Source organism: Electrophorus electricus, chromosome 11 (assembly GCF_013358815.1).
Source record: "Electrophorus electricus isolate fEleEle1 chromosome 11, fEleEle1.pri, whole genome shotgun sequence".
Classification (NCBI taxonomy): domain Eukaryota; kingdom Metazoa; phylum Chordata; class Actinopteri; order Gymnotiformes; family Gymnotidae; genus Electrophorus; species Electrophorus electricus.
Window position 1 is genome coordinate 6,254,823 of NC_049545.1, and position 24,744 is coordinate 6,279,566.

The 24,744-nt window shown below is 39.7% G+C and overlaps 3 protein-coding genes across 8 annotated transcripts in view; all 3 read left to right on the top strand.

The window, feature by feature from the left end:
- slc24a3 (solute carrier family 24 member 3) overlaps window positions 1-10,790 on the top strand; it is a 60,115-nt gene extending 49,325 nt beyond the window's left edge. The window contains exons 4-19 of one of the 3 annotated variants that reach the window (XR_003410958.2): window positions 421-495; window positions 604-688; window positions 801-904; window positions 2,197-2,271; window positions 2,941-2,966; window positions 3,096-3,149; window positions 3,321-3,448; window positions 3,552-3,712; window positions 4,349-4,616; window positions 5,292-5,458; window positions 5,555-5,669; window positions 5,867-5,979; window positions 6,873-6,938; window positions 7,072-7,136; window positions 7,356-7,490; window positions 7,589-10,790. Coding sequence is in view for 2 of the 3 variants with exons in the window: in XM_027014791.2 (XP_026870592.2) it covers window positions 421-495; window positions 604-688; window positions 801-904; window positions 2,197-2,271; window positions 2,941-2,966; window positions 3,096-3,149; window positions 3,321-3,448; window positions 3,552-3,712; window positions 4,349-4,616; window positions 5,292-5,458; window positions 5,555-5,669; window positions 5,867-5,979; window positions 6,873-6,938; window positions 7,072-7,215 (1,581 nt within the window). In the remaining variant the exon portion in view is untranslated. Of the gene's footprint in view, window positions 1-420; window positions 496-603; window positions 689-800; window positions 905-2,196; window positions 2,272-2,940; window positions 2,967-3,095; window positions 3,150-3,320; window positions 3,449-3,551; window positions 3,713-4,348; window positions 4,617-5,291; window positions 5,459-5,554; window positions 5,670-5,866; window positions 5,980-6,872; window positions 6,939-7,071 lie in introns of all 3 variants that reach the window. The other 2 variants (XM_027014793.2, XM_027014791.2) reach the window with 2 other exon arrangements.
- Window positions 10,791-12,530: 1,740 nt separating this feature from the next.
- Window positions 12,531-15,019, top strand: si:dkey-187a12.4. 2 transcript variants are annotated; one of them, XM_027014784.2, is made up of 4 exons: window positions 12,531-12,959; window positions 13,650-13,867; window positions 14,142-14,301; window positions 14,505-15,019. In XM_027014784.2, the coding sequence occupies exons 1-4, from the start codon at window positions 12,671-12,673 to the stop codon at window positions 14,678-14,680; spliced, it is 843 nt and encodes a 280-aa protein (XP_026870585.1). In that variant the 5' UTR covers window positions 12,531-12,670; the 3' UTR covers window positions 14,681-15,019. The 2 variants fall into 2 exon arrangements, with proteins under 2 accessions (XP_026870585.1, XP_026870586.1); XM_027014785.2 differs by having other exon boundaries at window positions 14,222-14,301.
- A 1,866-nt stretch (window positions 15,020-16,885) lies between these two features.
- The window catches only part of rin2 (Ras and Rab interactor 2), a 28,709-nt gene continuing 20,850 nt past the window's right edge, over window positions 16,886-24,744 (top strand). For 2 of the 3 annotated variants that reach the window (XM_027014771.2, XM_027014772.2), the window contains exon 1: window positions 16,886-17,129. The gene's annotated coding sequence lies outside the window, so the exon portion shown is untranslated. The remainder of the gene's footprint in view (window positions 17,130-24,744) is intronic. The other variant, XM_027014770.2, reaches the window with a different exon arrangement.

Sequence of the window (24,744 nt, forward strand, 5' to 3'; positions counted from 1 at the left end):
CATAGATCATTGTTTGTGGTTGTGGAACTGAAGAGGGGAAAAAACAGTCCTCGAAGAACTTAGGTTGCAGTGTGAGGGAGATCAGAGTGCAAGTTGATAGGAAATTAGCTTGCAGAGAGGAGGTATACCTCTCCATGTAACCCTGATTCATTCAAGAAATAATTGAAAAAAAAATAAAGACAAATGCTTCTGCTAGCACAGGTGTCATGTACAATCTGCTTCAAGCTTATAACGTTTGGTGAGGTGTGAATTTTTAAATGGAGTCATTAAAAAGACTGGTGTGACTGTGTTGCATGTGGGTGTATGTGGTGTTAACCCATACATTAATTTGAGTGATCTAAATGTGCTCTCTCTCTCTCTCTCTCTCTCTCTCTCTCTCTCTCTCTCTCTCTCTCTCTCGCTCTCTCTCTTTTATTAAAGGCCATGTACATGTTTTATGCCCTGGCCCTGGTGTGTGATGATTACTTTGTACCCTCCCTGGAGAAGATTTGTGAGGTAAATGGTTAATCAAATCTGGGTAGCCTTAGCAGTATGCTATCATGCTAAAGGCTTGAGTGCATGTTCTGAACTCTGTCCCTGTGTGTGTGTGTGTGTGTGTGTCAGCGTCTGCACCTTAGTGAGGATGTTGCTGGAGCCACATTCATGGCAGCTGGCAGCTCTGCTCCTGAACTCTTCACCTCTGTGATAGGTAAGGTCTGCTTCTCTCCCGCTCACAGAGTGTCTCTTAGTAACCGCAAACCTCACAGACAGGATGCAGCTTGCAGCTTTAATTCTGCTGTCAACTCTCCCTTGTGTGGTAGGAGTGTTTGTCACCAAGGGGGATGTGGGAGTAGGAACGATTGTAGGTTCGGCCGTCTTCAACATCCTCTGCATCATTGGAGTGTGCGGGATATTTGCTGGGCAGGTACTGAACACGCCATCTGTGTTTATCTGTGCATTCATATTCACAGTACAAATACTCAGTTTTAGCATTAACAGCGAGTATGAAACCTTGTGAGTAGTCACTAAAGTCGGAGTCAGATTATTTATAGCACCAGATGGTTGTTTGGTGGCTCTCTGTGTAGTGTGATATCCTTTTATCTACATGGCCTCATGCATGACACCTTCTGCCCTGGAAGCCATAACCCTGTCCAGATGCCCTCTCCCCCATTTCTAAAGGAAGACAAAATCCCAGCTGTTGAGAAATGGTTTCACAAACTTCAAGCATCGAGGCCAGTTTTCTATCCCTTTTACTCATATGCATTAACAAGCACACACCCGCACACATTTAAAGCACGCGACCTCAGCCCAGAATGAGAGGAGTGTGGCCATGGAGCTCACCGCTCAGGTGCGCAGCCCACCGTTGCCATGGCCACAGCACAAGCGTTGCAGAGCACCTGACACAGAGGCCGAGCTGTGTTGCTGTGGTGCGTTGCCATGGTGCACCACTTCCGGTGCTCAAGCAGCAGCTTTTTATAGCAAGGTGCACACTCCTTACATCAGCATGACGCACGTCCACACCTTGCTCCACTAGCTGAGTACAGGCTCTGGACAGGAAGTTGGAATTTACATGGTATTCATTTCTGGGGTCTGCCTAGAATCAATGGACTTCTGATCACTTTGCAGGCAAAGCCCCTCGATATGTTAAGCAAAAAATCACAAATCAGTCAAGAGAATCTAGATTGCCCATTATGTAAGGTGTAACAGCATGGCAGCCTCATGTTAAAATCTTCTAACACAGTAAGGTTGGAACGGTGTTAGGTTTGGTTGTGCAGTGAGACATGGGAACATGTGCACAGCAAGTACTGTGATGTGCCGCAGATTTAACAATGCTCACGCACACATCATAATCACACACAGATGCACACACACAAACACTGACATTGAATCATAGAGACATAAGGAGGTTGGATTAAGTTTAATATAGATGTCTGCAGAGTTTTTATTATTGTAGCATATAGTAAAAACATTAAAAGTGTACAAAAGAGTTAGTGACAGACCCCACAGAAAACACACTCGACTGAGACGTGTGGTGCTTACTGTTAATGCTCTTCCCTGGACTTCCTCCTTTCCTTTCGTAGCAATATGTAGAGCACTGCCATGCAGGGTTGGGCCCAGCCGCGATCTATAGCACTTTATCTCCTAGCACTCACTCTGCTGCATACCCCCACCTCATCTTCCACTTCTCTCCCCGCCTCCCTCTCGTCCCCTGTGCAGGCGGTTCGCCTCTCCTGCTGGACTCTAATGAGAGACTCAGTCTACTACACTATCTCAGTGGCCACTCTCATCGTGGTGAGTAGAGCTCTAAGTGGTTTCCCCTGCTCCTGTGATGCCTTTGGGTCCCCTTACATGGCTGGGGAGGAGACACGCGCAGCTCCCAAACTCCATCCACCCCGCCCCCGCTCCCCCTGGCCCCCCGCCGGGGACGCGCAGCCGCCACAAGCCATGCATTCACACACGCTGCATGTGTCACTAGTGTGGAGCAAGGCAAACATGTACAGCAGTATCAGCCTACTCTCAAGCACACTTTTAGGTACTGGACACATTTTTGACTCACTTCTGATATGTACTGGTATAATGTATGGTTAGCATTGTATGATGTATGATTGCAAACCAGACTTCGGGATGCTGTATAGGTGTGTGGGTCTAAATTAGCCAGACATGCATGTTGCTAATTAAGCTGTTATATAATTCAGTTTTGAACGTTGGTTTTACAGAATCCTGGACTCTTCCCTTAATATGATTAAAAGAACAAAAGGTGAATAAAGTTGGCTCACAGATTAAATAGTTCAGATTTAATAGTAATTGAGACCGAATATCCCTACTTCCCATGCTTTTTTTTTTTTTTTTTTTTTTATAAAACCCAACGCTGGATAGTATTTCCCCCTGGTGGAATATCTGTGTTACTGCATTTTGCAATGTAGTCTGTAGTGTAAATGTCATTTTCTTTATTTTCTTTAGTTCATCTATGATGAAAAGGTGACATGGTGAGTATTCTTAGTATTACTAGTGACTGTTTTTGAATTATACCGCAGCATAGTTTTATTTCAGTGATTGTATATTATATTTTGTGCATCAATATGTTTTTTGATCAAATGATGTGTTATATTTTTAAGGTGGGAATCTCTTGTCCTGATTCTGATGTACCTTGTTTACATTTTAATAATGAAGTAAGTCATGGATCTTCCTTTGGATTCAGATACTACGTTGGCTTCAGACTCTAAGCATATTATATATTTGAAACCACCAAGTTCATGTGTTCATGCATAAAACATAACGACAGCAATCGTTGTAGCTGAAGCATGGACATGCTTAGTCCCTTTTCCTGCTGTGTTGGTCAGGTGTAACTCACGTGTTGTGCACTACTTTGAGCGGAGGAAGAAGAACTCTGCTAACCTTGGTAACGGCACAGCCAGCAACACAGAGCTCGATGATGGCTGTGATGCTACAGCTGTGCTACTCAGAAAAGGTGACCAGAGCAGCGAGCGAGAGGATGCGTCTAGGCTTGGGGCTAATCGCTGCTCTTGTAAGTGGATGTGTGTGATGTGGGTGTGTGTTTCTCCCCTGTGTAGCCAATTTCCACAGGACGCCCTCAGTGCTGATGGTAGACGAGCTGCTGTCTGCGTACCCCCACCAACTTTCCTTCTCTGAGGCTGGCATGAGAATCATGATTACCAGCCACTTCTCCCCACGCACCCGCCTAACCATGGCCTCCCGCATGCTCATCACAGAGGTCAGGACACAAACACACACACACACACACACACAACCCCATATTTATACCTGAGGAATAAAACAATTTGTTGTTACTTTTTGATGAATAAACCTGGAAGTAAAACATAACCTGGCTGTTATGATTTAAGGTACTGGTCACTGTTCACCATAGCACATTTGTGTATTTGCAGTTTGATTTAGTCAGTGTTATCAGGTACCAAGTCATCCGAATGAATTTTACTAACTGACCATCGTTTAAATGGTTCCATGTGGTGTTCCATATGGGTCCAGTGAGATTCAATCTCCAAGATCAGTTATCATCATTGCATGTAAATTTACCGAGAAATTCATTTTGAATTTGAGTTATGTAATTTTGAATTTTTTTTTCAATACTTAAATAATTTATGTTCGTTTGGTATTGGGTCCACAGTGTATCTAGTGCATCTAGGAATCCAGTACACGCTATGCAACAAATGTAAAGAAACATAAATTAATTCATTAAACGGTCATTATAATAAGACATCAGAGAAGAGTTCATCAGTTTTTCAGATCCCAGAACTTGCTGTGAAAGTTTTGTGTATAAGTTGACAGTAGACAGTAGCAGCTTTCGACCATATCTGATTTGGATATTCCCATTATTTGTGTATGTTTGTAGAGGCAGCGTCTGATAAACAGCCGTTTCAGTAATGGTGACTCCGAGATGACGGTGAAGATTCCCGGGAGGCTTGGCGTGGAGAACGGCCTGGCCGGGGTGGAGCGAGGTCTACACGGACGCAAGGGCGCGTACCGAGACGACTACAGGGGAGGGGCGGATGCTGGCACCGACACAGAGAATGAGAATGAAGACGAGAACAACGAGAATGATGAAGAGGAAGAAGAAGAAGATGAGAATGAGGGGCCTCTTGTCCCCTTCCGTTGCCCAGGTAGCCTGTGCCGGCAGATTTAGCTACCAAACCTTTCTGACATCTGTACTCAGAGACTTTGTTGTTGGCACACAGATATTTTAATGTCACACAATATGCTACTTGATCTTTGCAACCCCAAGATGTCGCCTCTGTGTGTGTGGGGGTGTGTGTGTATGTGTGTGTGTGTGTGTATTCATGCACATTTGTTTCTATATGTATGTGTCTGTGTGTGTGTGTGTGTGTGTGTATTCACGCACATTTGTTTCTATATGTATGTGTCTGTGTGTGTGTGTGTGTGTGTGTGTGTGTGTGTGTATTCACGCACATTTGTTTCTATATGTATGTGTGTGTGTGTGTGTGTGTGTGTGTGTGTGTGTGTGTATGTGTGTATTCATGCACATTTGTTTCTATATGTATGTGTCTGTGTGTGTGTGTGTGTGTGTGTGTGTGTATTCACGCACATTTGTTTCTATATGTATGTGTGTGTGTGTGTGTGTGTGTGTGTGTGTGTGTGTGTGTGTGTGTGTGTGTGTATGTGTGTGTGTGTGTGTATTCATGCACATTTGTTTCTATATGTATGTGTCTGTGTGTGTGTGTGTGTGTGTATTCACGCACATTTGTTTCTATATGTATGTGTGTGTGTGTGTGTGTGTGTGTGTGTGTGTGTGTGTGTGTGTGTGTGTGTGTGTGTAGCGGGGAAGTGCAGTAAACTGAAGTGGATGCTGGCGTGGCCTCTGTCTCTGCTGCTGTTCTTCACTGTGCCCAACTGTGCTGAGCCCCGCTGGGAGCGCTGGTTCATGGTCACCTTCGTCACCTCCACACTCTGGATCGCCGGCTTCTCCTACATCATGGTGTGGATGGTGAGAGTTTCCACTTTCTAAACGTTCACTGCCTCAAGTGCAGCAGTTCCCTTTGTGTCCCTAAAGTAGCTGATGCTCCTCTCCCCTGTCCCCCAGGTGACGGTTATAGGGTTTACCCTGGGTATCCCAGATGTCATCATGGGCATCACATTCTTGGCTGCGGGCACCAGCGTCCCTGACTGTATGGCAAGCCTTATAGTGGCACGGCAAGGTAGGAATGGCCTCGTAGCCACATTCTTTTAAATACATCCCTGAAGCACAGAAGATACAAGGAATAATTCAGGGAAAATGTAATGTAAATGATGGCAGGGGAAATGACAGAATTCAGTGATCTGAATTCCTGTATGTGGTATTCATTACTGGTGGCGGTGTATTTATCTCAGCCTTCTGTCTCCTCCTGTTGCTCAGGCTTGGGTGACATGGCAGTGTCTAATTCCATTGGGAGTAATGTGTTTGATATCCTGGTGGGCCTGGGACTGCCCTGGGTCCTACAGACTCTGGCCATTGACTACGGTTCAATTGTAAGTCCCTAATGTCAGTGCAATAAGGCAAACATTCCTTTCATATGAACCCTGCATGAGATTAGTTTTCCAGTAGTTCTTACAAAAGACCTGTGATCCAGGAAAAATAAAAGATTATATATGCAAATTTTATGCAAATATGCCACAATTTACATGGCATATTTGCACAATACAGTACATTATTATTTTAAACCTAAACTTCATTTATGCCAGTGAATACAAGATCTCAGGACCTTTTCTCTGAAAGTGAAAAGGAGAGCAAACAGAAGAAAACAGATTTAGAAAGTCATGGTGGTATTCCAGGATAAGCACTGTTGTGTGCACCTGTCGCTGAGCCCTTAGCTCACATCTGGCCCACACTAAACACACATGTTGAAAACATTACACTGCCGCACTAATACTGAGGCTTTTGTGATTTTTTTTTTTTTTTGTCGGTCTGTTTTGGAAGAAATATAATTCCACTTAGAGCTATTTTGGAATTGTCTGTTGCTATGTTAACCAGCTGCTGAACCACTCATCCCCTTGGATCTTCTAAAATACCTTTATTTCTTTTACCATAGGTTTGCATATTTACCCTGTTTTCATTTCTCATAGCTACATATTCTGTGTGACAGGCAGTTATGAGAAACTCGGAACGCACGCTACATGAGCAAAGGCCTTTTAGAATTTCCATGGACGGCTTAGAACAGGCTGGACATTATTTTGTCAGAAAATGTTGTACTGAGAACCACAGCCCTGGTTTTGACCACTAGAGGGCAGTAATACTTGAACCACCTTTGTGTTTCAGCATGACCCATTTATCTCAGATAAATTTGTATTTGTGACGTATCCTTTAGTCATAGGAAATAAGATGTAGTACATAATGTTATAATGATCTTTCTTCCTTAACTTAGGTTCCTCTGAACAGCAAAGGCCTAATTTTCTCTGTTGGACTGCTGCTGGCGTCTGTGTTCCTCACAGTAAGCTTCCAACGTCTTCCGTCTGTGGTTTTGTATAGCTTCAATATGACGTGAAAATCTTCAATATGATGTGATTTTTAAGAGGCAGTGAAATAAGATCATGTTGTGGTGATGCTCCTCCTGTATCTCTCAGGTTTTGGGTGTACATCTGAATAAGTGGACCCTGGACAAACGTCTGGGCTTCATGTGTCTCCTGATGTATGCTGTTTTCCTGTGTTTCTCCATCCTTATTGAATTCAACGTCTTTATATTCGTCAATTTGCCTACTTGCAAATGAGGCCTCTCCTCTTCATCAGTACCATTTCTCCTGATCGGTCCCCTGAGGACTAAGGCATTGGTTCTCAGTCTGAGGAAGATTCTTTTGGAAAACTTTATTCAATGATCCTGGAATTCCTCTCTTTTTTGCAATGCTGACAGGGCCCTGGGTCAGCAGCTTTGGTCAGTAGAGGAGAATAGAGCGCAGCATGGGTCTGTTCCAAGATAAACCTTCTGGGACATGAAGGGGAGGTGCTCAGAGATGACTTCTGCCTGGTTTGACGTGAAAACGCAAAGGTTTTTTGAGTATTTATACGGATATGGAAATTCTGAATTATTACTGAAATAATATGAATATTATATCTTATGTTTTATGACTACATTTGTTTTACTAGCTGCTAAACTGGCAGATGAAAGGCTGGACTGAAGATATGGCATGATGAACTGAGTTCTTCTTGAGATGATAATCATCTAAACTATGATAAATATTAAAATTTTAATAAGATTATTAAGTTTGAAAAATTATTCTGGGACTAGCCAAAAGGAAGCGGTGGCCTGTTCCGTATGAGTACTGGTACTGGTGGGCCTGACCATGCGGCTGAAGATTCCTCTCTTATCATGGGCATTATCTTTGACATCTCCTTCAGCCCTTCCTCCCCAGCTACATCTGGATTCCAGGGATAATGACCATATGATTGCTTTTTTGAGAAGAATATAAGCAAAGCAGAGGTTGAAAGGTTGCTATATATGAATATTTTATTTTAGGTTTATATTAGATCATAATATTTATAACATATAATAATAATCTTTCCAACAAGCTCTGGACAGTTTTTATTTTTCCTTTTTTATTTTTAATTGTTTCTTGAAGATTATTGGGGATATTCAAATGCAGTTGTACAAGCCTAGATGTAAACATTTGGGTCAGAGTTAGATTATTTATATTTTAAAGTGAGAATATGCTGGCCCTGGTACAAGGGATATGTAAAAAGATGTTTACGAATCATTTGTTTTGTGTCTATTACTCTGTATATATTGTGGAAGAGTTTCTTCTATTTATTAATTTATTGAAACCTATGTATGTACATTAATTTCCTATTGCAGTCCTTAAAAAAAGCCACAGCGTTCCCAAAGAGACTATTTTGGACTTACAGCCAAGCTATGTCACTTTATCTTTCAAAGCTTTATGTGTCAAATATTCTTTACTAAAACTTTTTCAGCGTACCAGAGTTTTCCTGCCATGGCTCGGCTTGAACAGCGTATGTTCAGCCCAATGAGTTTACTTTTTTTCTAAACAAATTGAAAACCCAAGTAGCTGATTAGCAGGAATAGTTCTTGTTAAAATGAAGCTAGTAAAGTTTCTTGATGGTTACATTTTAGCAAAACAGTCTATTCAAGGCATGTCTATTGGTTTTATGTAGATGTGAAATTCTGCTCTCTGAGCCTACTCATATCACAGTAGCTTTCTAGACTTGAAGGGGTTTTAGAGAGTGCAGCTGAATATGAAAGCTAATATGTCTGAACTGCTTTCACAAAGCATAACTTAAGCTATTTTTAAGTTATACTTGGATTGCAAGATCTTAAATGATTTGTCACTACAGTGGATCTGGCTGAGATCTGTGGTACAACATTTGTATACCTATGAGCTTTGACATTGGATCTACCATACACTGTCATCAAAGGTCTCTAAAGAGTTGCCATGCTGTGGATTGAGTGGTTGATCAGAGCCCATGTAGCAATGTAACAGGTGTCTCCACATAAGAATGAATCTTATAAGAACAGATGTGGTTTACACACCGAGCAATTCACTTGCTCTTACTGTTCATATCTTAAGTAGAATTCACCTGATATAACCTATCTGTACAACTCAGCAAAGTATTTTATCACAAAGCAACTGTACTTTGTATTGCAAAGTGTTTCAAAATGTTCAAACTTAGGATGTGCATCGAAAAAGAATTGATATCTACACATTAGCTCATAAAGCTAATTAAATTTGTCAGCTCTTTGTTGATTTTGAAAAGTGTTTCTTTTCACATATTTAGTCACAGTTTCTGCAGAGTCTTCATTTGTTACTACTAGGGTAGAGAGTAAAGTGTCTTTTTAGCTCCTCTGAAATCAAGATTCGCCATGATAATAAATATGTTGGTACCTTTATCACTTTGGAAATATCAACGAGGAGATGTATTACATGTAATTCCCAAAATTGCAACCAGTATTAGATATAGGATTGAGCAATGTACCACTTCTACTTAATGTAAAGCTTGGTTAATTCCAAATATAATATGTTTAATATGGAGCTGTTATTCTTGGATAATAAGGGTTGTTTATCATTAGTTAGTAGGGTAGCTAATTTGTTGTTTTGTGGAAAGTTATATTTAGAAGATTATTTAAAAACTGAGGGAAACAGGATTCAAGTTAGAGATCCAGTTGATTTATAATGCAATAATAACCATTATTAATGTGTACATATTTTCTCTTGTTTGTCTTGAAAATGACACTATACACTTTACAGAAGTGAATAGCTTACTTAAATATTTCAGTCAGCAAAGGGCGTGATTTTTGTTGAGGTACAATATATGTAGATGAGAGCATCAACTTTGACATTCAAAAGCCACACAGCTGGCTCGTAATAAATTATAATAATGCCACAGTATTCAAAGTGTCTCACTAACACTGCTTGCATTCTCATAGAGACAGGCTACTAGTAACAGCCAGTGACTGCATTCATATTTTTCGGTACATTACCTCGATAAGGACAAATTTCTGTTGCGACCGATGTTTAGTGGCCAGTTTCAATTCAAGTTAATGAAATTGTTTTCAGTAGGGTACTGTGCTCCTGTTTTTCTGTGTGCACAATGATCACACCAACCATAAGGAAGGGCAAGCACAAGTTATTAGCCCCCACTTATGGGTAGAACCTTTTGCCACATAGATGCCACTGAGATGCTAGTGTATCTGCTAGTGTCCTGCTAATTTGCCACATAGATGCCACTGAAATGCTAGTGTATCTGCTAGTGTCCTGTTAATTTGCCACATAGATGCCACTGAAATGCTAGTGTATCTGCTACTGTTCTTTAATGGATGAGAACATTTTTGAAAACACAAATGTGATATAAAAGGGTGATGCATTGCTGATGTACATATATACATACATGTAAATGTATTTATATTTTTTGTCTTAACCTGTATATCTGTTGACTATATTTTCATAGATACTGTATGATGTTTGGATCCTTTATTCATTTTCATTGTGCTTTGATTAAAATGCCCTTGGGTTTATTCATTCGCATGAGGAGTTTGATATAAGAAATTACTTATGTTTGTTATTATATAATGGTGGACACTGAGGAAACAGCTGTGGAATTAGACCTCCTAGATCATTGCATGTTCTTTTCAGGGAAATACTGCTGGATCTTTGATTCTTCAATGATGGTAACAGTAAATGTTTAAGTCAGCATAAATGGTTCGCTATACATTGCAGAAAACATGAGAAAGTGATTTGCTTTATGTACTGAAGTATTTTGTTGGTGTTAAAGTGTATTTCAGAGTACATTTTTGCTACTCAAGCATAAATAAAATGATCTTTGCTAAGGCCAAAGACCTATAGTTCTCTTTTTGCCATTTTTGTTACTGTATCCTATTCATGAGGCCTTTCAAGAAGTGTATCAAAAGATAAGCAATATTTAGTGTAGTGAAAGTAAAAGAAAGAAAAGTGCATTATAGTACAGACTTTTCAAAAATAGTCTACAAACACACTTCATCCATTTTGTTGTCCTACAGCATGATATGTCCTTTTTGGTTAGTTTACTTGTATAAGCTTTCTTAACTAGTACATGCTTGCCTGAATACTAACAGTTGTCTATTACATTTTTGTATGTTTAGCTAATTGCGTAGAAATGTAAAATCCACAAGAATTGCCCACAACACTGCCTGTGGCAATATAATTTCACATCACAGCATTAAACGGATATAAAAATTGACTAGCTTGATAATTAGCATATGTTTGCATTATTATACTGTTATTCTAGTATTAAACCAATATTTATCACTCAGCTTCTACAAGGCACACTTATGAAGTCCAAAGATTCTTTAGCTAGATAATAGTTTGAAACAGAACAACTTTCAACTGAATCTTAACAAATGAATTTGCAAAAAAAAAAAAAAAAAAAAAAAGGAAATTTTATTCTAAGATATTTGTGTTAGCTAAGCATACTTTTCTGAGTTGACAGCTAAATCACTTTGATAAGTCATTCTCAATAAGAGCATCTGCTAAATACCATGAATTTAAATGTATCATTTCTCTGATCTGGGGCAGCAAAAGCGTATACAATAACCATTATAGTAACTTCTTAGTGAACACTAACGAACAGGAAGAAAGGTGGATAATGAGGATGCTTAGATTATGAGTTTGAACTGGATGCAGAGAAAATTAATTATTGAAATCTTCTTACAAGGTAAATTAAATACACACGCACACACACACACCAAACAAACAAACAAAAAAAAAACCACAATAATGGTACAGATTCAGAACATGGGTCTTGGACATGAATGTGTTTTGACATTTAGGCTAATTTATGCAACCAGCCAACAATAACAATTTAGTCCTATGCAAAAAAAATAAATAATTAAAAAATTTTAAATATTTGTTTTTTGCACACTGATCCAGCTATGTTTTCATAACTTCTCTATGACCCATATATATTTTTTCTAGCATATTCACATATCATTAGCAAAAAGCAATACAATGCTCTTTGTGCTGGCAATTCTACACTAGAATTGTTGAACATTAGGTGAAACTTGTATATTTTAGAATTAGGTTCTTATTATTTTAGGTGTAATAACAGCATTATTTACTGAATACGTAGTACATACTTGTACAATTTAAAGGCTTTGTCACTTACAATCCATGCCTGGCAGAAAATTCCAAAAATAGATTCGGAATTCATCGTAAAAAGTGATATACGGTCCACCTATTTTAGTTTGTGGGCCGAAAAAAAATAGATACAATTCTGTTGCCAACTGTAATAAATTGTATACGTTTCTGTAATAAACTGAAATAAAAATCCCTACGTTTATAGTTGGGACGGCAATGTGCAAAGGTCAACTGCCTATCTCATTTTAGATTACAATTATTTATATACAATAAAAGCCTATTAGTAGAAAAGATGGAAAATAAACCATATCAAATATATTACAGCCTAAAATTCGTCTACACATATCTAATAAATTTTTGGCTTGCCTTCGCTCCCAATGCATGTGGGAACTGTAGTTCGCAGGAAACTCCCAATGTTCTGGCAACGTTGCCGTGACGTTGTGGTAACGTGATAACGTGCGCTAGCTAGGGACAGTTTTATAACCACTTCCGCCTGTTTTCCTCGTAAGTCTTTTTTATGTGTTTATCGCACAGAAGATTTCCAAGGCGTGTTTTTTTTTCCTCATAAACTAGCCATCGGTTTGCATGATAGCCTGCGGAATCAATGGAGCCAAACAATGGCAATGGTCCAAACTGGGCAATGCAGCGACGAGTGGAAGGTCTGGTGAATAAACACATGGCAGACATGGCATTGGAGACACTTCAACAGAGGCTCTCGGCTGTATCTGAAGAAATGAACCATTTGTCAGACGATATATCTAGACGAGAAGATATTCCCAAACGCGGAGAAGATATACCGCGACGAACCAACGTAAACTTTAGTGCAGAGCCTCTCTCAGACTCGTACAGCGCAGGAATAGTAGGGGAAAAGTTAATGCCAGACACATCATCAGGTAGGCAGTGACTGTGGTGGGCTGCACTGATGATCTTTCTGTTGCTGAAGTAGATTGCTGATGTTAGTCTTACTCTGCAGATTTAAACTTTTCAAACTACGCCCAGTAGCATAAAGGTTATTAATTGAAATACTAAGCTTCTTGCTGATTTATGTTTGACTGAATTGTCTTTTTTTTTTCTTTTCTTTTTTTTTAAGAAAAAAAGAACAATTGTTTGTTTTTATGCTGATCTTTTAATTTGTGTGCTGAAACTTGGTCTAACAATTGTCTCATTTTTAAAATGGTATATGTATCACATATGTTAACTTATGGCTAAAATAATATTAAATATAAGATTTGCAGCCTTTTGTTCAAAACATAAACATTTAAAAATATATAAGATATTATTACAGCAGCCTAAAATAGCCATTGTTTTGTTTTCTTTTTTTCAGTATGAGTTCATTGTTTTTCTTCATGACTGCTGTAATGACAATTTTAACACTTCTAATGTTGATATAAAAGTAACATCAGCTTACCTCAGAATACTTTTGATGAAATAAAAATGAAGTGGGTTGCATCAGCAATATTTGTGGATGACTAAGGTCTGTAGTTGTCCTATACAGATAATATGTGAGAGACATAAATCCAAACAGCATAACACTGACATTGTCAATAACATTGTTAATGACTCTCTACATTCTAAATTGGCAGAATCTGCAGCCCAAAGAAAAATCATATCCCTCCTGCTGGAGATTAAGGAAGAACAGCAGCGACAGTGGGCTGTGCTCAAAGACCTGCAGGCCAGGGTTCAAGGACAGATGTGTGAGGAGGAGGTTGAGTCTCTCGACATGGATCTACCACTACGGACAATGGAGCAACTGGATGAAACAGAGAGGCATTTGGAGGATGCTGCAGCACAGAAGAGAATGGTAGTACTCAATACCAGACTTTTACATAGCTCATAATGGTGATGGACATTACTGTGGATATAAATTAACTAACAGAACTCCACTCCTACTACAACTACTACTTCCATTAATAATATTAAAAATCATTTGCCCCCTAGATAGGAATCCTTGAGCAGCCTTTTTTTTCCCCATAAGTCTCCGAGAACTATTTCTTGCTCTGTTTCCAGATCAGCCCCTTTGTTCTCTCTTGATTTTCTCTGTTATCTGAATATTCACACACATTCTGAAACCACAGGTGTCCCACCTCTCCAGAATGGGCGGTGCAACAGTGGATGATGCTGTCAGACGCCTGATGCAGGCAGTTTTGTCTTTTAGCGTAGGTTCCGAGCTAAACTGGGTTGGTCGAGGACAAAAGAGGAGTTTCAGAAACACCAGACTGCAGGGGGTTTTGTTTCGTAAGTGGTCTTACAAGCACCGGACATGCATGGACTATCCCTGAGATCATAACACCTTATAAAATATTGTGCAAAAAAATGAAGCATATACACTGCAAAAAAATGTTTTGATGCAAACAATTTGTATACACGTTTGACATATTTTATGAGTATATTATTTAGGATCTGCGTGTTAAGTAAAAATGCTGCTTTATGCTCTGCAGGTGCTTTAAAGAGGACCCCTGTAGGAAAGGAGGCTACGCACCATCAGTTTGCAGATGTCGTAAAAAAATGGCTACGGTTCGCGCCATTCAGACAAGGAGGCAGCGGTCGAAGACAGCATTACAAACCATCTGTGGAATACATGTGCCCAAAGTTTCATACTGATACAGAGGGATGATCACAGCTTCCAAGTTCTCAGACTCTTGGTCATATTTACAAGCATAATAGGCCTGTTTGTGCATTCAAGAGGATCAAACTATTACAATGTGAAACATTTGCTGATCTCTTTCTACCTATGAGTATAATGTATATAAGAAACCATAAACGTGCAGATATGTAATTCAGTATGAATTAGAATTGGTTATCACTTTTCCAATTAAACAGTATAATGGGGCACTGTCATTTAATGTCTGTATGGAAATCAGTATTATAGTAAATATTCTAAATTTTTCTTAATGTGTAGTGTCATAACATTTTCTTTAATTTCTTGAAATTAAATTCTGCTGCTGTTGCACTGTATACAGTTGTATTTATATAATTATCTTATAAAATTTATGAAAAACCTTTGTTTTAAGATGTATGCCAACAATAGTCGAAGCAAGTATCCATACACATAGAAGTATAGTTTTTTTATACTAAATTTATTAGCAATAATTTGGAAAAACAAAATCCGCTAAACAAACAAAGACAGCAAAGAATTCCTTATTCATTTTTGTTGTAAAAATGTCAAAAACTATATTTTCAGCCTTACATTGCAATAGTAGGATATTATCAGCCAAACACCCAAAAACATGCTTGCTTCAAAATTCCAACAATAGCATCAGCTCTGTCAGCTTGGTGGAAACTACAAAATTACAAACTCCACTTTTATTGAACATTAGTTCTTCCATGTGGAACAACCCCGCCCTCCTCAAAAAAACAAAAAACCCACTGCACTTTGCTTCAAAGACATCACACATCTCAAACACACATTCCATAATAACACCCTGGTATCACTCACACCAATTTCCTAGAATTACATTGGCAGCATTTGGTTTCCTCGAATCTGTACTGTCCCTACCATCAATGGGCCTGAACATACCTTGGACCTACCCTCTGCCATTTCTGACTCTCCAAACAAACTTGTCAAAAATATACAAAATAATATATACAAAATAATACCTAAATTAGATCCAAAAATGACCTTGCCAAGTAAACAATGGGAAGAATATATATGATTTTTGTTTTTCGTTGTCTTTGGCTGTTCATGATGTTTGTGTTGTCCCTCATAAACGATGGAGCCAAAAAAAAACAACCAAAAAAAAAAAAGCTTTACATTCCTATAAGGTGTGATAAGCATGTGAACATTGTTCCTTATTCTACCATATTTACACCTACTTCATTTTGTATCTTAGTAACACATACAGCATGAAATACTAGCAAAGATTTCTGTGCCATCTCTTCATGAGCTTGTCCCTCAGGACTCTACTCTTAACAAAAATGCAGGTTCCAGTGTTTAAATCCACTCAGTGGAAATGTACAGACAGTTGATATGACCAAGCTAAAAGGAAGCACATGCAAATAGTGCAAATGCTCCGGGAGGTCAAGTCAACATAAACATTGGTCTTGATAAAAGGTGAGCTCAAGAGAAGTGGTACCACTGCACTGGATATACTTAGGGGTACCATGTAGTGGGGGAAACAAACATAAGGGCCTGTGATGGATGGGGATCCTAAACATTAAATTAGAACATTAGGGTTTTTTTTCCCATTCGGACCCATGTCATATCTTCATGGCGCCCAAAACCCCTGTTAGCGCCTACATACTTACGATGATAGGCCTGAGTCTATCTGCATTTCTGAGGAATCATAAATCTGTACCCATATTTTCATCTTCCACTGCTGTATTTTTTTAGGTAAAGCCACAAGGCAGTGATGAGGGGGTGGGGCACAGGATTTTTTTTAAAGGCCCGGTATGAAGCGAGAGACATTCCTGGCCACTTGTCCAGCCTCGTTCACTGTGTACAAACCTTTAAAGAGCTTCTTCCAGATGCCTCCAACTTGAAGATACTATTTTTACATCCATTATAGCCAATAGCATCTAAAGATTGGGTGTATTTGCACACGGGGGGAGTGTTAACAAAAAACAACCATACCTTTCCCAGAGCTACTTTCCTGAATCTAGAGCTATAATTATAAACCTGAGGTAGGGGAAGCACCGTCTAGCTTTGGGCTTTAGTTGGGCTGACGGGAACACCAAGCTGCGGGTTAAAACCACACTGTGTATCTTTACACAGTAAAAATCGGTTGTTGGAACAAAGGCGATTCCCGTCCAAGACATTCCTGCGAGAAACACGTGACGGGAGGCTCAACGCAGATTTACTTTTGTTTCCTTAAGTTTGTTTTTTGCCGGGAGAGGTCGCACGCTGTCGTGTAGTCTGGACGGGGCAGGCTACTGGTGGCTATGTGAGCGTTATTATACCCTGCGGAGTAGAAGAGCAGGTCCTCGCTAAATAATGAAACGTATTCAACAAGTGACAGAAGTGATGAGCTCGGGCGTTTGCGGAATGGACCGCTGTGTATTAATCGCGTAGCTTCGTTGCTTTGTCGGAAGCCGGAGTCTCAGTTTTGGCCCGACCCGTCTCCGAGGTAAGCTATCCAGCATGGAGGTATTCGAGAATACCAAACGTCTTTGTTTTTCTTAGACTGATAAGTGCTAGATATACATGTATATCTTTGAACAAAACACTTTAATTGACTCCCTATACGCATTTGAATATTTACGGTAAAAACAGCCACGTCTTGCTAAATTGAGGAACGTGGTTTGGGGTTAGGACGGTTTTCGGCCAGTTTGTGGAGTAGATGTCTAAACCCGCAATTACTTGCTTAGGCAATAAGATTAGTTTGGGTGGTAAACGTTAAAGAATGACTTACTGTCTCTTTATGCCAAACTGGAGCCAGCACCTGCTGCTGCTGCTTTAATCTTTGCAACACTCTCCACGGCTACTTTTGCCAAGCAATAGGCTGTGTGTAACACAGAGAAGCAGTATAGTTTTTAAAGTATTGTGTAGTTGTAAACAAACTGATGAGGGATTTTTCAGACCTGGGTATATCCTAAAGGCTAACATTTTGATTAGCAGCAGCTAATTAGCGTTGTATTTACTTATCTTGGAAATGCAGATGCATCATAAATTAGGACACTAGCTAGGTTTTATGTTATTACTTTATCATTAGAAACCGGAAATGAAACATTAGTACTTCTATTACAACAGACCCCTTTGTGAACTCCTCTCTGAATTATAGCTTTAGATTTCTCCTGGGAAAAAAAATAAAGATGGAGCTGTGGGTGGAGGTACAACCAGTATAGGTTAGGATGACTCAGGGTAATGTTTGATTGTTCACTAGATTGGCGGTTTGTACACTAATCAGAATAATGTTAAGACCTCCTCAATCCTGTACTTTGCATTCTTGACTCAAGTCTGTAATCTCTACTTCACACAGAGAGATGTGCTACCATTTAAAACGTTAAAAATTATCACTCCTGCAAGTTTTCCATCTGTGCCTCTGTACTGTCTGGGGAAACAAGCATAACCAAGATGTTATGCAGTACCTGCATTAAGCAGATATTTAATCCACTACCTTGATTATTTTAGTAAGTGCATGCTTTCCTTATTTTCAGTCTTTTAATCCCATAGTGATATCAGTAAATCCTTGCATGATATTACATATTTTTACGCATTTTTCAGACATCCCTTTTCAAAATTGATTTAAATTGATTTAAATAAAGATGCGAAGGTGTCATAGGGGTGATCAGATCACTGCGGTTTGTCTTTCTTAAATATAGACTGGGTGGAAACCGTGTGAGAGAGCTTGGTTCAAAGTAATTCTACATTTTGCTGTATAAATTTGTGTGCAGAACTGTTACCTAACTGTACATTACCGCAGACAATGCCATAGACTTTCTTAATTAAGGCGGTGTTTGTCATAATTCTGGGATGGTTATGCTTAATCCTGCTTTCTCTTTTTTGAGTTCTTTAATTTGTGATCAAAGATGAGAAGGAAGGGCGCTAATTTATGGGGGGGGGAAACAAATTTCATAGCTTCTGTGGAGCTCTGGAGAGCTGCCATATACAAGAGCGTGTTTCAGCCCAGTGTTCCATAATATCTGACTGAACCACTATCTTTGGTTCTAAGCCAAACATTGTGTTATACAAATATTATGTAATGTATTCTTTCATGCTCATTGTCAATCATTTCTTCAGATCTGATCTTTTTGCATTGTTGACTTTTCATATTAATGTTTGCAAATGACCTATATCTGTCACCAGATCGAAGATGTTTGTGTTCAGAAGAAATCTGCATGTGCATTTTTTCATGATCAGTAATATTGCACAATGAAATGACAAAATGCATTAAAGGTTGTCCATTGCAAAGAGGCCAGCTGATGGCTCTTCAGCTTTTGAAGCCCAGAAGAGTAAAGAAACGGTACAGCTGTTGCTGTTTCAGAAGCTATTGCTGCCACTTCAGTGCAGGGGGTGTGTTGGTGTATGTGTTCTTGCTCTGCTAGAACTGGGATTTGAAGGGTCTTGTTGAAAACCAACAAAAACCAAAAATTCTAATTTCGCAGTTATTGCTAGTTACCCACTGGATATGCATCCAATATAAGCCCTGTCTGGTTTTAGAAGATCATATTTTTGTGTTTGGGTTAGAAAAACTGTCGAAGAGTAGTACGATATTGGACATACTGATTGTAGGATATTGATGTTATTGAAGGGTACTGATGTTGACAAACTCTAGTACTTTATTGTTTATTGCACTTGTCTAAGATAGCGCTTATGAATTTTGTACTTCTAGGCATCATCACTGATCCCTGTATTTCTACAGTATTCTAGATCATTGCTATATTGGACTCTAATCTGCTGTACTGGCTAGGATGTATTCTATGAGTAAATGACAAAGCGCTTTTGCAAGTCACTCTGGATAAGAGCGTCTGCTAAATGCCATAAATGTACTGAGACACTTGGCGCGCATTCTTCAGCTGTGGTTGGTTTATTTGAACTTGTGCCTTTGACATGAGATAATGACTGATAGATTGCACTGTATCATGTTGGCTAAAATACTGCAAAAAAAGACCCATGCATTATAGTCTAAATAGCAAAATTACTAAATGTACCAGTTACAGAATGCCAGAAGTTTCTGTGATCTGTTTTCGATTGTTTGTGCATTTTTACACAATCTGTTTTGGCATTAGTTTGACTGTAGAGTTCTAATAGTGTAAAGGCTTTGTCATCTGCCCCGGTCTAAAGAGAATCAGTATGGGGAATGAAAAACACAGAGAGCCATAGAGGTTCAGGTTAGTGTAGAGAATCGCAGAGGCTCAGGTTAGTGTAGAGACGTAGAGAATCGCAGAGGCTCAGGTTAGTGTAGAGACGTAGAGAATCGCAGAGGCTCAGGTTAGTGTAGAGACGTAGAGAATCGCAGAGGCTCAGGTTAGTGTAGAGACGTAGAGAATCGCAGAGGCTCAGGTTAGTGTAGAGACGTAGAGAATCGCAGAGGCTCAGGTTAGTGTAGAGACGTAGAGAATCGCAGAGGCTCAGGTTAGTGTAGAGACGTAGAGAATCGCAGAGGCTCAGGTTAGTGTAGAGAATCGCAGAGGCTCAGGTTAGTGTAGAGAATCGCAGAGGCTCAGGTTAGTGTAGAGAATCGCAGAGGCTCAGGTTAGTGTAGAGAATCGCAGAGGCTCGGGTTAGTGTAGAGACGTAGAGAATCGCAGAGGCTCAGGTCAAATCGGAGCAAACCACATGGAGGTGAGGGGGAGGCAGCTTCTGATGTCAGTGTTTTTAAGATTTAATGATTGTGTCCTTGTGTTGCAAATTACTTCATATTTTAAGGCCTTTTATTTTTACTCCATTAATGTAACTTCTGTGAATCATGAATGGAGTTTACTATTTTTCAAAGATCCTGCTAATTAGTAAGCGTGTGTAACAATAACGGCTATAACAGTAACATGGCAAAAGGTTCCTGAAATCACCCTTTTGTAAAATACTATTTCAGTAATGCTTTACTCGAGTAGCTCACAGCTTGTATATTTGCAACCTGCTGAATGTTTGCAGGGTACTGAAACACAACAAGTCCAGCACTGTGAAAGACTGAAGTACCAGTAGTTAGAATGATAAGTGTGTAGTGCGGAGCTCATAAAAGATCACCTTAATTTACATTGTCCATGCTAGGACTTCAGAGGAGTTCAAGAGCATCAGTTGAGCAGTAAACCTTGATATTATGTATGAACTATATTCCTAAGTAGTTATAAATTATAAACTATATAATTTGTAATATAATTATATATTAGTAATTATTACATAATCATATAGCTTTAATTTATATTTGTGTGTGTGCATATTGCTACCATTCTACAGTGATGCTGTCAGGGGCTTTTGAAAAATAATCTTCTCATACTCTCTTCAGCACCATGTTAGTGAAAGGGCCCGGTTATTGCTATGCATGCTACATGAGCACTGTTAAGTGTGCATGTCAGGACCTGTAAGTGGAAGTAGAGTGCCAGACAGGGACTAAACCCACACCACTAAATGGTTAAAAAAAACCTATAGCTTCATGCTCTTTCTGCTGTGTGATTGAGCCTCCTGTATGAATGAAGAATTTGCCATTGTCTGTACCATGCAACTTGTTACCTCACATGGATTTGATTGGCTGGAGCTATGCCCTGGTAACTCTGAACGGGGTGGAGCTGCCCACATCCTGTGGAGGGCTGGCCTAGACATCTATCTCTGTCTTTCTGTCATTTGCACACACACACACACACACACACACACACTCTCTCACAAACATGGTTTCTGTTTTTCCTCTCTCAGTGCATTCCTGAACACAGGCAAATATTCCTACTGTAATATTGAATGGCTGTATGCGTGAGATTCTGAGAGGAACAAGTTCAAAGGTCGAAACATAGATCCCTAAATTTCCCCTAATGGTTCTAATGGCTTTGGGGCTCTGCATATCTGCAGCAGACTGTGGTAAACAATCTATTTTGAGTTTGTTTTCTCACTGCTTTTGCTATCTTGTCTATTAATGTGATTTTTAAAGTCAGCATTCACTCCCTCTTCACTCTTCACTCCCTTTCTACAGAGCTACCCGAGACCAAGTAAAAGCCACCACAGTTTACACTTCACTAATGTTTTTATGCTGTGTCCAAGGTCATACTAACGTAAGCCTACTACGCGTTGGTTCATGCGATTGTGATTTGGCTGGCAGCTCCTCCATGGGTATTGACAGGGCTAACTGCGCCTTAGCTAACTGTGCCATGCCTCCCACGTTTTGTTGGGTTACTCCAGGATGGAAGACTGTTTAACAGCAGGGCCTTAATGAGAGTGAACACGCAGTGATTGCATTAGTCAGAATCTGTCTCATAGCCATACCGATGCCCTGCTGTGCCCTATTCCCTTCACTATCCTAAAGGCCTGGCTAAAGACAGAATTGGAGGAGAGAGTATTTTCTTAAGGACCGACTGTCTTTCCCACTCTCGTTTTATTTAATTCTCTCTCTCTCGTTCACACGCGTGCGCTCACACACACACACACACACACACAGAGAGAGTGTGGCTCCTTGCTAGTTGTACATCTCACAAAAACTACAGATCTGTGCTTGCCTAGACATGTAATGGACTCCCATGAGTATTAACTCTCTAGTGTTGTTTACATTGAAGAGAAGAGGTTGCTTAAATTTCAATAATAAAAAACTTTAAATAAGTTCAAGAGCTGTCTGGCCTTGTTTTCTATGTAGGCACTAGTGTTCAAGTAATATAGCTTTTTTTAAGGGCCGATGCCGATATTTAGAGAGGAGTGTGACCAATGGCTGATGTATAAGGCCGATATGGAGAGGTGGGGGGTGGCTGGTTGGTTTTGTTCTACTGCCCTTTTACATTCCCATAATATTTATGGCCTTTGGACAGTATGTCTGCGGTTACCTCAGTGGAAGAACAGAAAACTGCATTCCCTTCATTAAACATTTCTGGTCACTTTGTTTCCTTCAAATAACTCTTCAGTTATTTGTGTGTGCGCACATGTGAGCCTGGTTGTAGACTGCTTTGTCTGTAAAACATAGTGGGTGAGCATGGTTTAAGACAGACTTTGAAAACCAGAACTATATTCAGTGCTTGGTTTGAGAAGCGATGAAATGAGTTGCCAATCTCCGAGTTAAAAAGAACGGTGGGGATGACCATTCCCCTTATAAAACTTGTCCCCCTTCCCACCTTTTTTGGATTAATGTAATGGATTAATTAATGTTTAAGATAGCTTATCAATATTTTTGACTCTCACTATACATGCCATGCAGTGGCATAGTGCAAATTCTGGGGTCACACTGCAAGAAACACCAAGTTGTCTTGATCTTATCAGGAATTCATGGCAAACAACTATCAAGCAAGATCTGTGGACTTACTTCAAAAAACAGTAACCAGCGTTAACCAATGAAAGATGTTTAGAGTTAAAATGGCAAATCTGTCCATATATTCTTAGGGGATTGTCTTTATAATCAAATAAATAGGTTTAAAAAAAAAAGGCGCATATGAAACGTTCCACTGTCGGCTACATCATCAAGACGTGAACTGCTAATTTAGAGATATTACTCCTAATGTTACATTACAACTGTGCATTTAAATCACATATAAAGGCTCAGAGAGATGGCGGGGGGGTTAATGCATGGGATCCTCTCATAGGCTCATGCAGTAGAAGAGCTGTGCAGAGGCCTACCCCTTTGTCCTGGGGGAGCAATCAGTCAGAGTTTAACTCCAGCTAACTCCAGCTGATGTCCAGCCCTGAGTTTGCCTGATAAGAGCCTGAACAGGATTATCGGTTGCTGTGGTTTCTTACTCAACCTGCAGTGGTCACCTTCAACCATCTTTGGCTCATGCATTTAAAATTCTGGTAGAATCTTATCATCTGGTTTGGTTGCTTCTGAGTCACTTAACAAGAATCAAGTAAATAAACTATTTTAAAAATCATTGGCGTTTATGAGGGTAGAGTTCCAGAAAGGAAGAGGTGGAGACTTTACAGTTTATTTGTCAGGTTGTACAAATCTGGCAAGGCAAATAGAATCTTTGTCATGTATTCTTCAGGTAGGTAAAGTTTTAGTATTTTTATTTACTCATGACACTTAATCGATCTGTTATTGTTTAAAGGTTTGATAGTGAAAGGTTTTTAATGCATGCAATCACAGGATAAAATGTTTTCTTTCACTGGGCTATATCTAAAAATGTGGGTTATTTCAGTCAAAACATTGCCATCTCTGGAGCTTTAGGTTCCAAATAAAACTTTTCTCTGGAAAGTGTAGGCATGTTCAGTTGGTGAGGTGCTAGTAAAGTCAAACCCACAGGAGAAAACCCAACCTGCAGGTGATGTGGGATTCCTAACTTCAGCTGAAGTCAACAAGGCCTGGAGAACCCAGGGTTTTATCGGTTCACAGAAGAGTTTGTGCTTGTCTGTTGAACAGTCTGCCGTTAGGGCTACAGCTTCTCTTGTCCCAAATATTCTCTGTTTTTCATTAACCTTGGCTCTGGTTCAGTGAAGACAATGTTTTGGGTTTCTGTGTTCTCAGACTTCATGATAGGAGTGTAAATAAAAAAGTATATGCAGTGCATGTCAAGATGTGCAAAACTGCAGCAGATGAGTTGGAATTTTTCAGTGTTTATGTAACACTTGGTGTAATAATGCCTGCATAAGTGAGATCTGAGGAGGGTGCACACGTGTGATGTCTTGATGTTTACATGTATGCTGGTCTCCTGAACCGTTTGTGCTTCACTGTGAGTGTGTTTCCCGTTTCCCATTCAAGCGAATATTCTTACTCATCCATCAGCCTGGGAGCACTGCACCGTTGTGATACCAAAACAAATGCACAAGAGTATCAGAAGATCTCCTGGGGGATATTTTTGTCTAGCTTATTGCGTGCCAGTCCAGTCAGCTTTGACTTGCTTTCCAGCGCTCAGTGATCCTTTTAGAAATGTTGAGAAACAGGCTAATGATAAACACGCTTTTTCTAAACAGTGCTTTTTTGGGGGGGGGGGGGGGGGGGGGGGGTACTGATGTTTCATTCTTCAGAAACACTACTGCAGCTGCAGAAACATGCACATAAGGCCCACACAACACACATGCATGCAACACTATTTAACAATCTCCTCAAGTATGCTTATGTATGCATTTATGCTTTGTGTATGTGGTTTTTGAGCTCTATAGTTATGGGTAAGACAGGCTTTCTT

Bases quoted from the DNA above. Each gene is read 5' to 3' on its own strand.
- si:dkey-187a12.4 (XM_027014784.2), top strand. From the start codon at position 12,671: ATGGAGCCAAACAATGGCAATGGTCCAAACTGGGCAATGCAGCGACGA. The intron at 12,960-13,649 runs GTAGGCAGTGAC...CTAAATTGGCAG, and splicing joins AATGCCAGACACATCATCAG to AATCTGCAGCCCAAAGAAAA. The intron at 13,868-14,141 runs GTAGTACTCAAT...CTGAAACCACAG, and splicing joins CTGCAGCACAGAAGAGAATG to GTGTCCCACCTCTCCAGAAT.